A 12,924-nucleotide genomic window follows, 5' to 3' on the forward strand; every position below is an offset into this window, starting at 1 on the left:
CTGGCAGCAGCTTATTTTTGTCCCGACAGCGAGAGGCCTTTCGTCAACGTGGAGACCTGTGTTACGGCCTTTCGCCCTGCGTTCCTTGGTGCAGGTAAGATTAATGAAAATGTCATGATATTACCCCACTCTTCCTTCCTTCCCCTCCCGAATGTTTTGTTAATAACGATGTTTTTTTCCAGGCAAAACATATGCTACTTCACAACATTTGGAGATACGACATGTGCTGTGTGTGAATGTCTTGGTCGTTTGTGTAGCTTGGGTAGCGTTGGGCCGTTGGCCAAAGCTGTGTGTGGCCTGGTGTCACAGTACCTGGCTAGCCTATTTAGCTGATGTCGGCCATTGGCTCCTTGCTGCTTTGGTTTCTCTGGTATAGACCCTCTTCTCTTTGGATTTAAGTGTTGATCTTTGTCCTTTTGGATCTCTCATACATGCTCTCTCTCTAACACACACACATGCTCTCTCTCTCTCTCTCTCTCTCTCATACATGCTCTCTCTCTAACACACATGCTCTCTCTCTCTCTCTCTCTTTCTAACACACACAGTCTGCCTATGGCGGCCTTTCTCGATGGCTAGGCTGTGCTCGCTGAGTCTGTATAGTCAAGGATCTTCAGTCACAGTGCTCAGGTATTCTGCCACTGTGTACTCTCTGTTTAGGGCCAAATAGCATTTCAATTTCTTTCCAATGTGTCTCTCTCTCTCTCTCTCTCTCTCTCTCTCTCTCTCTCTTGGATTTAAGTGTTGATCTTTGTCCTTTTGGATCTCTCATACATGCTCTCTCTCTAACACACACACACATGACAAACACACATGTTCTCTCTCTCTCTCTCTCTCTCTTTCTAACACACACAGTCTGCCTATGGCGGCCTTTCTCGATGGCTAGGCTGTGCTCGCTGAGTCTGTATAGTCAAGGATCTTCAGTCACAGTGCTCAGGTATTCTGCCACTGTGTACTCTCTGTTTAGGGCCAAATAGCATTTCAATTTCTTTCCAATGTGTCTCTCTCTCTCTCTCTCTCTCTCTCTCTCTCTTGGATTTAAGTGTTGATCTTTGTCCTTTTGGATCTCTCATACATGCTCTCTCTCTAACACACACACACATGACAAACACACATGTTCTCTCTCTCTCTCTCTCTCTTTCTAACACACACAGTCTGCCTATGGCGGCCTTTCTCGATGGCTAGGCTGTGCTCGCTGAGTCTGTATAGTCAAGGATCTTCAGTCACAGTGCTCAGGTATTCTGCCACTGTGTACTCTCTGTTTAGGGCCAAATAGCATTTCAATTTCTTTCCAATGTGTCTCTCTCTCTCTCTCTCTCTCTCTCTCTCTCTCTCTGTACACTGTATATTGACTGTAGAACGGGAGCTCTCTCTCGCTCTCTCTTTTGCTATATGTTGCCTGTATCATGCCCCGCCTCGGGCAGCAAAATTATATTATATATAATTACAAAAAAAAAAAATTAACCTTTTGGGGGGGGGGGGGGGGGGGGGGGGGGGGGGGGCCTCGCGTTAAATCTCGCACAGGGCCTCGCATTTCTCCCAGGCGGCCCTGGTATAGTCTATGGGAGAGGGCTGCTTGAACCAAGCACTCAACATATAGAGCACCTTCTGCGGATCCATTGATCAACACATGAACAAGAGAATAGGAGAAGCAGTAAATCAGCAGTCAGGGGAGAAAGAGACAGAGAGAGAGAGAGAGAGAGAGAGAGAGAGAGAGAGAGAGAGAGACGAGAGAGAGAGGAGAGAGTGAGCGAGAGAGAGGAGAGAGAGTAGAAGAGACAATAGACACATGCAGGCTGAGGCTTTGTGAAGCAGGCAGGCAGGTCTCTTTTCTTTCTATATGCTCCTATTGTTGCCTCACTTGCGAATTCAACTGCATCTCAGTATTAAACTAACTGGCACTAGTGATGTTGTTCCACAATTCGAAAAGGGAAAATAAGGGAAAATGTGCGATTGTGCTTGAAAACAGTCTTACCCGGGTGGGATAGCTCCCCTGGCAGCGCCCATGGAAATGCGCTGGGTGCCTGGCCGGTTCAGGTTGTTCTGCCCGTTGATGGTGATGGCCGTGGTGGCCATGGGAGGACGTAAGGGATGGCATCACAGGGGAACAAGGGAAGTTGGCATTGGACAGTGGCGACTGCACCTGTTCAGCTTTGGCTTGTCCGCCTCCTACGCTTATGTTGTTGTTGTTAGAGCTGGCGGACGCAGAGGACGGGGACCAGAGGGAGGTTCCGGCGAAGGTGTTGCTCCTGCCGTACCACCGCCAGGGTGCCCACAGCCCCGGCGCACCTGCCGCACCTCCGTACAACTTACGCCGTTGAGAAGCCAGGATGGCGTTGGAGGCGGCCGCGTGCTGTTGACCAGGATGCACTGCTGGCAGGAGCAGGGCTGTCCAGAACTGACCCCTACCGGCCAGGACTGGGACTTGGGGATGGAAGCCCATGATGAGCGGGTAGGCCAGGTCCCATGCGTCGACGTAGCCGTCGCTTGCGCTGGCTCTGTCTGTTAGTCTGGGCCATACTGTTGAAGTCAATGAGGTAGCAAAAACCCAGGGACGTCAGGTCCAGCCAGGGGTGTTGCTTCTCATAGGCATTCTGGATGGTCACACAGATCTCCATGTCGTACGCCGTCCACGAGCCGTTATCATTCTCCCACTCCCACACCACGCCCTTCCCCGGGGCTGACGACGGCTCGTAGAAGTTCCTATGCACTGGCCGCATGGTGCCTAAATGGAGACAGGAGAGGTACAGATGATGAGATCAGAGGAGAGTAATGTCACTACTACATCAGACATAATTCATACATGAAGCTAAGGGATCAACTTTAAGTTATATTTAATGAAATGCATGTTGAAACACACACAAAAAGGCGACCTGCAGGGGTCAATATGGCACATGTTACGAGCAGCACACCTCTACTTTTTATCAAACTGTAGTAGGACTATTATAAGAACACAAAGAACACAACATTCCATTGCTCCCTCATTCTGCACTCCGGTCCATGTAGGCAGTGATGGGCAGTAGCTAGCTACAAGTAGCGACGCTACATAGCTTAACTACAATTCTCAGTAGCGTGCTGGTAGCGTCGCTACTTTTTAACCAGGGTAGCGGTCTCTGTAGCGGAGCTATTTATAGAACGAAGTAGTAACATAGCGACGAGGAAACATTACACGCTACTTTCGGGAGAAACAGTCTAGACTAGAAGAAAAAAAAACTCCCCGTAAAAAACCCACTATGATTGGTTGGTTGGTTTAGATATGAGTATGACGACTCACGATTGGGTATGGTAGGCCAAAACATTACGGGTAGGCCAATCAGAGGCAGGATAGGGCGGGACTCCAGCCGCAAAGCAGGAAGTGAAAATCAAAACAGACGTACTGAATGAATGCAATTTAACGGATTACATGAACCAGTCCGCGCGAAATGGCAGAGGGGTTCGATGGCATTGATGAAGATGATGATGTCAATAACAACAATGCCTCTCCATGGCCCTATCTGGGACACATTTATGAGTTTGACAGAAAAAACGGCTAAAACATATGCTGCTCTCAACACGTCCAGCACTAACTTGAGAACACATTCAGGTGAGCTGATGAAAATCAACTGTTCCCAAACAGGACACAAGTCAGTACACTTTTTGTCAACAGCTTTAACTAACAGATAGCTGCTATCATGATGATGTTTCACTGTAGGCAGAAAATGAACAATATTATGGGGGTGGAGAAAAGGAAAAAAGAGGGAAAAGCAGTGGTTCTCAACCTGTGGGACAGGACCCCCAGGGGGGGTCCCCACATGATTTTGGGGCCATGGAATGTTTTGTGAGTTACATATTTAAATACATTTGGTCATTTAGCTGACACTTTCATTCAAAGCAACTTACAAATTGTGTACAACAAGTCAGCAGGAGTGGTACATATCTAGCAGCCAAGGATAAGTAGTATTGTTTGTCAGTGTCAAGCTTGAGTGTTATACTCTGAGTACATACTGTAGTAGTATAGACATATTAGCATAGTTGGTAGTAGTATATACATGGTAGCATAATACTAGTCAAATGAAGTAAAACAGTTACAATTCAGATATTGAAGAAGTGTGTTTTTGGTTGATAAAGTGGGCAGGTTTCAGAAGATGCAGAGTTTAGGGATAAATAATACATTTTTTTTTTATCCACTTTTTCTCCCATTTTCTATATTTTTCTCCCATCCCAATTTCGTATCATCCAATTCAACCCTGCCCTGTCACGAACGCCGTTTCTTGCCTCCCACAAGCCGGCTGCAATGTGGACTAAGTCATACATAGCACAAGTCCCCTCCGGTACTTGAGGTAACAGCAGTCGCATCTTTTCACCTGCGCAGCTCGATCTCTCAGTGGCGAGGAGTAATGTGTGGGAGGCTCACGCTGCCCCCGACACTTCCTGATTCTACTGCGCAGGCGCACCAACCGACCTGTAGGAGTCGCTGTCCACAACGCCCGATCCCCACCCATCAGTTTCCCACCCCCTAATACGGCCAATGTGTATTAGTACGGACGACCAGCTAAACTGAAAGCAAATGTGGAGCGCTGGGCTCGAACAGGCAAGCCCAGCGTCTCCAGATTTCGTGGCGAGCGCCTTGCCCAATACGCCACGTAGCCGCCCACAGGGATAAATAATACATAAAGATAGAATAGAAAAGAAAAAGACCATTACTGCATCAAAAGTAATCAACAAACTATACTATAAAAACTGATAAAACCAAATGGTCTCTTTCTTTTCTTTTGTAGAGGCTGCACCCATCTAAACTTGCCTTCCTGGATTTTGTACATAATACAAGTTCATGTTAAAAGGATGACACAAAAAGCCAGACCGAGGGCTTGTTTCAGTTTTATAATAAACAATCAAACTGAGAATTTTTTTTCCTGCCTATTTGTTTGGCGGAAACTTGATCACGAAGTAAAAAAAAAAAAAAGTAGTGCCGATGTAGCTAGCTATTTTTGCCATGTTCTTGTAGTGTAGCTTGCTACATTTATCTGGGGATAGCTTCCATTGTAGTTGAGCTATATTTAATCGAGAGTAACTTGTAGTGTAGCTTGCTACATTTTCCAAGTAGCTTGCCCATCACTGCATGTAGGCACATAATGTAAACACATGAGGGGGGGGGGCAGTCGGTGGCCATGTGCCCTTCTGCCCCACTGCTGATGGCCGCTTGGCTCCCACCTCCATTATAACACAATTACAGTGGTCACATGGGAAATCAGGACACCTCTTCCCATCCATCTCCCCTCCGCACGACAGCCAGGATATCCAGGCATCCCCCCCCCCCCCCCATCCACCCACCTCCTACCCCCATCCACCCACCTCCTTCCCCCATACACCCACCCCTTCCCCCACTTAATTTAACGGGTAAATGCACACTCCCCTGCCAGGGAGCACCAGAGTGATAATGGAAGTATGTGAGTGTGACGGTGGATGAAAAGGTGTAGGAGAGGTGGTGGTGATGGCAGTGGTGGTGGTCTGGTTGTGGTGGGGGGGGGGGGGCGTCAGGGGCATTAGTGAAAAACCCCCATGTTGAACACTGCTGGGCTCTGAAGAGTAATCATCAGCAGAATCCCCGGGTCTGACCTTGATTCTCTGCTGCTGCAAACTGGACTAAAGAACTCAGCTTGGCAGCTAATTTCATTTGGAGTGTTGTTGCCAAGAGCCCCATGCACATGCATGCACATACACAAACACACACATTCACAGCTGACTGCCTGCTCAGAGAGCCGGCTGCATGCCTGCCTGCCTGCCTCAATCAACACAATCGTTTTCATTTAGAAAGTGAGTTTAGTAGGAGGAAATACAATTTTAAACATCAGTTTGCACGTACCACACTTAAACAGATGTGTCCTTCAACTCCTTCAGTTATTGGTGTAAAGTTGTGGAATTCTCTCCATAGCGAGCTTAAGCGATATAATAGTTTGTCAATTCAAAAATAATTATAAAAAATTAATATTTAGTCAGTATGAAATTCAAATGTGAATCTGAATAGTGAGATCCTTTATTTCTTCTTTATTATTATTATTTTTGTGGATTGTTTGTTTCTTTGTATATGGTATGAATTATTATTTTGTGTAAATTAGGTTGTACACCGACCATCAAGTGATACTTGTTTAGTTTAGGAATAGGGGGCCGGTAACTATAAGATTTATTCTTCTTCCTGCTCCTTTTGCCCATGGTAGAACTGTATTTATGATTTTGTATGAAGACTGTATGATTGTATTGCTTCCATGTGGCAAATAAAACTCTGAATCTGAAATCCCTCTGGTGAACTCACTCATCCCCTCTTCCCCATTAGAATCGATTAACAAAGGTACCTGCTGCCTCAAATCTTGGAAGCTTCACGGATTCATCCTCAGGATTCACTCTAGTTTCGTATCAGACGATCACAGATGCATTGATTTCCTACACACTGGCAAAGGCACACAGAGCTGGTTTTTTATCACAGTACCGTCTCCTGCGGGATGCATTAGGTTACCACAGATTAACACTCGCTCTCTGCAAGGCTGCACGCATCTGGCTCAATCAATGGCTGTACAGCACCTTGCAAGCCTTGTTCACCGGTAAGTTAACACAAGCCTTATAAATATTTGAGCATATGGAGATGTTTTATTCCCAGGCATCAATTTGAGCTACTCGGCTTTGGTGACGAAATATAAACAGTATCTCCCTTTAAGAGACTATTAGTCTTGCTAATTGTTTGTGGGAGTTCTAATGGAACCTAATGCACAGAATGTACTCAGCTAAGTGCTATCCTATAAACACTCCAGGGGCTAAGGGCTGCCTGATTGACAGCTATATTTTTGTGCATCACAGTCAGCCTATGGTACACCGAAGGCCAAGGACTACTCTGTAGCAGTTAGTTATATGGTAGTAATCCAACTATCATCACCATCTTGGTAGGCAGACAACCATAGCCAATGAGCTGATTATGACAACCATAGCCAATGAACTGAGTTTATGGCATTGCATCATGTTGGTAGGAAACATATTACACATCATGCTATATAATATATATAATTATGAATAATATATATAATAAACTATATATCAATTATAGACAATATATATATGAGGATCAAAGATAGGTCTGGTGTTATACCCAACTGAACGGATGAGTAGTTAAATCCGGTCAAGTATGTGCATTCCTGGAGGACTGGAGGAGGTTAATTAGCTATGCAGGGCCGTTTCTGACCATTTTGGTGCCATAGGCCAGACACAAATAAGTTGTGCAATAGTCAATTTTGGTGAGTTGTTTCTACACAATTCACTTATGCCATTTAGGTAACATTAATGAACAAAGTGACAGCTACAGTATGTAAATTGTAAAAGAAAAAAAAGAAAAATTATTCCAGTCGATCATAATGATCATGATCATACTATGGAGAGCTCACTGCGTTGGAGAGAGAGAGAGGTAGAGAGAGGAGATTGATGATCTCTCTCTCTCTCTCTCTCTCTCTCTCTCTCTCTCTCTCTCTCTCTCTCTCTCTCTCTCTCTCTCTCTCTCTCTCTCTCTCTCACACAGCATTAAGTATGTCACGTGGAATCCCAAGCAGATCAGACCTAGTATACAGTATATGAATAACTTCAGTACAGCATATTTTGCATATTGTCAAAAGAGCCAAGGCTGGCTTGCGTAAATTAAACATATGACTTACCATCAGAAGATTTGACATTCAGCTGTCCACAACAAAAAAAAAGTGTTTCATATCCTTTACTCCATTGTAACTGTTACAATGTTACTACTAAACATAAACACACCATCACCACCACTAATATCCGTAAGATTTTTTTTTATTAGAACTGAATGTATCGAATTAAATAACACATTTTAAATTGCAATTATTATATATAACAAGATAATCAGTAATAGAATGAAGGCAAATGATAAAATAAAACAAACTGAACTGTACTTTAAATGATAAAACTATAAACAATATAATTAACATTAACAAAATAATGTGTGCATTTTGTGTCAGGTGCATTTATTATAGATCAGTTATGCATTTGTCTCCCAAATTTAACCCGACAAGTATTTGCATGTTAAGTGCAGTCAATTTGAATCGATCAGGAATTGAGGAGGACTGTGGAGAGAATCCCTGACTCAATATCTTTGGGAACTATAAGAAAAAAAGAAATTACTGAGATGGTAAACAAATGCATGAACTAAACTTCAACAGATGGAGACAACATTGATATGACCCTGGTAAAGAATATAATTGAGGGAATTGTGGATCCATTAACACATTGACCGCCAAAAACGGCTTACGACGTGTTTGCTGGCCATGCTAATTCTGCCAGACCACGCTGTACGACGTTATTGAGATCATATTTCTATTTTTCGCCATGGCATTCATAATTCCACCACCCAGCCTCTGGTGATACAGTGGGACCCTGCACAACAGTGCAACACCTCAATACCGCCGCCTGGTGGATGATCGGGCAAGTTACAACCGGAAGTGGATCTGGTGATCTCGGTGCATCTGGGAAATCCGTCCGGCAGTCACATATCATTGCGGGACTACAGACACACACTGGCGTGCATATGGATCGCTGCCATAACTCAATAATCGATATGATTTGGGCGTTTATTGCGCCATACAAACCGGAAATGGATCTAGTAGATCAACGTCAAATAAGTGGGATCTTTTTCCTCCAGTCTCATCGGCGAACGGTAAGAGGACAGTAACGTTACTTTCAGCTTGATTGTTTATTCTTTTCACTGCAAACCGCTCTGATCAATATATCACCCATACTACATAAAGCATTTACTGACGATCACGCAATTATAAACGACCCCCCCCCCCCTTTCATCCGCGCATGATGAATCATAACGTATACGATCATGTACAGTTGCATTTTTTTATATAGCGTGTATCGGCAATAATCTATATATGCGTTTATGCCTATAACTCACATTCTATGGATTACTGCAGAAAACGATAAAAACATACTTATATTCTAGAAGGTATTTTTGGAAGAATCTATGAATGAAAAAGTATAACGTTCCTACATCCTGAACGATAGATAATCGATGTTGAATGGGCCATAGTAATGTCAATTTAGCAATACAATTTAAAAAGTTATAGCCCTGCAAAGAAGGTGAACATCTCCATAGGCTTAGACTGGTGGCAGTGAGCCTACATTGATGGATAGAAGCGTGGCAGGGAATGTGTTAACTCACATATTTAATCTTCCATTCAAAAAAATTATAATTTGATACAATAGATCATGATATTCTACTTAAAAAGATGGACAGGTATGGTGTCAGAGGGGTCGCATTTGAATGGCTTAAAAGCTATATTAGTAATAGACAGCAATTTGTTCAAATAGGCCAGAATAAGTCAAGGTGCTTAAATATTACCTGTGGTGTCCCACAGGGGTCAGTGTTGGGACCCAAATTGCTGCTGGAAACCACACATAAAATATCTATGCTCAAAAATTGCGAAAAGCTTGGGAATTCTGGGTAAAACGAAATACATCTTAAATCAGAAATCACTGTAAACTCTGTATTGCACACTCATTGTACCCTACCTCCTGTCATATTGTGTTGAAGTTTGGGGAAATACATATAAAACCAACCTACAAAAGATATGCACACTGCAAAAAATAGCTATAAGGATTGTACATCATGCTGGTTATAGAGATCATACCAATTGTTTATTTGTTAAAAGTCAAACTCTGAAATTTAAAGATTTGGTTCAATTAAAAACTGCACAATTCATGTTTAAAGTAACACAAAATATAATCCCGGGCAACATACAAAAAATGTTCATGGGCAGAGATGGGGGTTATAATCTAAGAGGGGAATTTAATTTAAAACAACCTATTGTCCGTACTGCTCTCAAAAGCAAGTGCATCTCAGTTTGTGGGGTATCCATTTGGAATGGCCTTGATGTAGCAATAAAAACAAGCACTATATACTACACTTCCTTAACAGATCGGCTTGGGAACATTCACTTCTGTTTCAACAATGAAATGGGACCCTACTTTGAGCAGCCTTAAAATCGGACACACCTTGACTTCCTTGCTGCAAAATCATCAATAATGTCATCATATGAAAGCTTGCTAGACACGGTTCAAATAAAAAACTCAGCAAGACCGACGGCTTCTCAGTTACAGTGGGTGACAATATTGTCACAAGGAAAGAAGAAATTACCTACCTGGGTTCCATCCTAGAGGCAAATCTTTCCTGTGACAAAATGGCATCCAATGTAATAAAAAAAGTCAACCAACAAACTCGATTCTTGTACCGGATATCCTCACTGGTAAACAAGAATACCCTGAAGACTCTGGCAGGAGCACTCATTCAAGGGTACTACGACTATGCTTGCACCTCATGGTACCAAAGCACCTCAAAGGCGCTAAAAACAAAATGACAAACATCTCAAAACAAACTGGTCAGACTACTGCTTGACCTTACTCCTAGAACCCACCTCACCCCTGCCCACTTTGACAACCTAGGATGGCTTAGAGTAAACGACAGAGTACAGCGACTTGCAATGGGTCTGGTCTACAAGATACACTACACGACCAAGGTACCCATGTACATGTCAAAATACTTCCCAAAGGTCAGTGAATACCACGGTCACAACACCAGAGGGAGCTCCACAAATCATGTTAAACCCAGATTCGGCTCAAACAAGGGACTAAACATGTTTAGCAATTATGCCACATCAATGTGGAATGCCCTACCCAAAGCTGTAAAGGAATGTGAATCACTACGCACTTTCAAAAACACTCTCAAAAAACACCTACGGGAGACTGCAATTCTAAACTGGCCACCGTAAATGTCCTAACACAACCCCCCCCCCCCCCCCCCCCCCCCCAATGTACAGTAAATGACCAAGTATGGTCTTGTCAATATTCCAATGTACAGTTTTGCTTGTTCAGTTGTACAGTGTCCCCCACCCACTCCTCCTACCCAACCCCCCCCCCCCCCCCCTCCAATGTACAGTTTCTATGTCAAATGTATATACTTTTTCTCTGGACTCTTTTCGTATCACAAACAGTACTGTATTTTCAAATCTGGTATGTCATAAATGTATAGATGTAGCAGTACTGTCTATCTGTATGTCATGTATGTCATTATGTTATGATGAATTGAAAATGGGGGACCCTGATGTAAACAAGACGAAAGTCTTTCTCTGGTCTGCATCCCCTTAACAATTGTATGTATTGAGCTGTACTGTACTGTACCCATTCTGCAATCTGTTAATAAAATTTTCAATCAATCAATCAAAACAATTGTATGTTTTGAGCTGTACTGTACTGTACCCATTCTGCAATCTGTTAATAAAGTTTTCAATCAATTAATCAATCAATCACACATCTCTGTTACTCATCATAGCCAGGCCATTGAGACGGTCCTGTGACATTGTAGACCTCAAGTACAGTATGTTTTAATGAGCTTCAATTTTGAGAAGCTCCTCTCTGCAGAAGCTACAGTACAGTCACTGGAGAAGTGGCAGCAATTCTGAGGGCCACCCACATATTTGGGTATATTTCTTTCAGTTTCTTCTCCTGTAGAAAGGATAAAAGTTCCAGGGTGGTCATGTTGGCCTTGGGAAAATCTGGGACATTTTGCATTTCCAATGCAAGTTCTTTTCCATCCAGGTCTGACTGGCCATTGCAGGTGAGGGAGTTACTTAGTGCTGCACACTGCTGTTTCTGCTCCTCAGTGGAAAGCTTAGGGAAGTTGATAAGCACCCCAAACTTGCTCTCAACTTCACTTAAGGTCTGAAATCGCTCACGCAGTGATCCAATGGAGACATCCACAACCTGGTTGAAGAAGGAAGCTTCCATTTGTTTCAGTGCATCACTGAAGGGCTCATCAGGAGACTCGTAGGAGAATTGCTGTTTTGTTTTTCTCAGCCTCTTCTGCTTCAGCACAGCCTCCACATTCATCTCCTCACAGAGGTCTCTGGCAGTGGCTTGAGCAGAAGCAAATCCGGTGCTTCTGTAGCTGATCTACACACTTCATATCTGATACCAGCCTGATATCTGATACTAGCCTTGTACCAGCCTGATATCTGATACTAGCCTCTACGCCTGTACGTCACACAGCCTGAAACACACTGCTACACAGAGCTGCCTGTACGTCACACAGCCTGAAACACACTCCTACACAGAGCATACAGGACAAACAGGTCCACCGACGACGCGGTCTCCCAGGTACTGCACAGCACCCTCTCGCACCTTGACCGTCAGAAGGGGGGCTATGTGAGACTGTTGTTCATTGACTACAGCTCAGCGTTCAACACCATAGTCCCCACCAGACTGGTGGACAAGCTGATCGAGCTAGGTCTGAGCTCCGCCCTGAGCGCCTGGGTACTGGACTTTCTGAGCGAAAGACCCCAGGCGGTCAGGGTGGGGGGTCAGACCTCCAACACCATCACCCTGAGCATCGGGTCCCCCCAGGGCTGTGTTCTGAGCCCCCTGCTGTACTCACTCTACACACACGACTGTGTGGCCAAGTTCAGCTCCAACTCCATAGTGAAGTTCGCAGATGACACGGTGGTGGTGGGGCTGATCTCGGACAACGACGAGAAGGCCTACCGGGAGGAGGTTGAGGTACTGGAACGCTGGTGCCAGGACAACAGCCTGCTCCTGAACATTGGCAAAACCAAGGAACTGATCGTGGATTATAGGAGAGGACAGCAGGAGACACACACACCACTGATGATAAACGGGGCTACCGTGGACAGGGTGAGCAGCTTCAAGTACCTGGGGGTCCACATCTCAGAGGACCTGACATGGTCAACACACATAAACACAGTAGTAAAGAAGGCGAAACAGCGTCTCTACCACCTGAGACAGTTAAGGAAGTTCAGAGTATCGGGGAAGATACTCCAGTCCTTCTACTCAGGAGCTGTAGAGAGCATCCTGACCGGAAACATCACTGCCTGGTATGGA

At 44.3% G+C, this 12,924-nt stretch overlaps 1 protein-coding gene across 1 annotated transcript in view; it reads right to left on the reverse strand.

Moving 5' to 3' along the window:
* The window catches only part of dtx1 (deltex 1, E3 ubiquitin ligase), a gene marked incomplete at both ends in the record, with an annotated part of 136,659 nt that overhangs the window by 77,508 nt on the left and 46,227 nt on the right, over window positions 1-12,924 (reverse strand). The window contains 7 exon segments of the mRNA XM_084307756.1: window positions 1,973-2,061; window positions 2,063-2,245; window positions 2,247-2,284; window positions 2,287-2,343; window positions 2,346-2,433; window positions 2,435-2,461; window positions 2,463-2,722. Coding sequence (XP_084163882.1) covers window positions 1,973-2,061; window positions 2,063-2,245; window positions 2,247-2,284; window positions 2,287-2,343; window positions 2,346-2,433; window positions 2,435-2,461; window positions 2,463-2,722 — 742 coding nt within the window.

Source organism: Notolepis coatsorum, assembly GCF_963971535.1.
Source record: "Notolepis coatsorum genome assembly, chromosome: 1".
Taxonomy (NCBI): Eukaryota; Metazoa; Chordata; class Actinopteri; order Aulopiformes; family Paralepididae; genus Notolepis; species Notolepis coatsorum.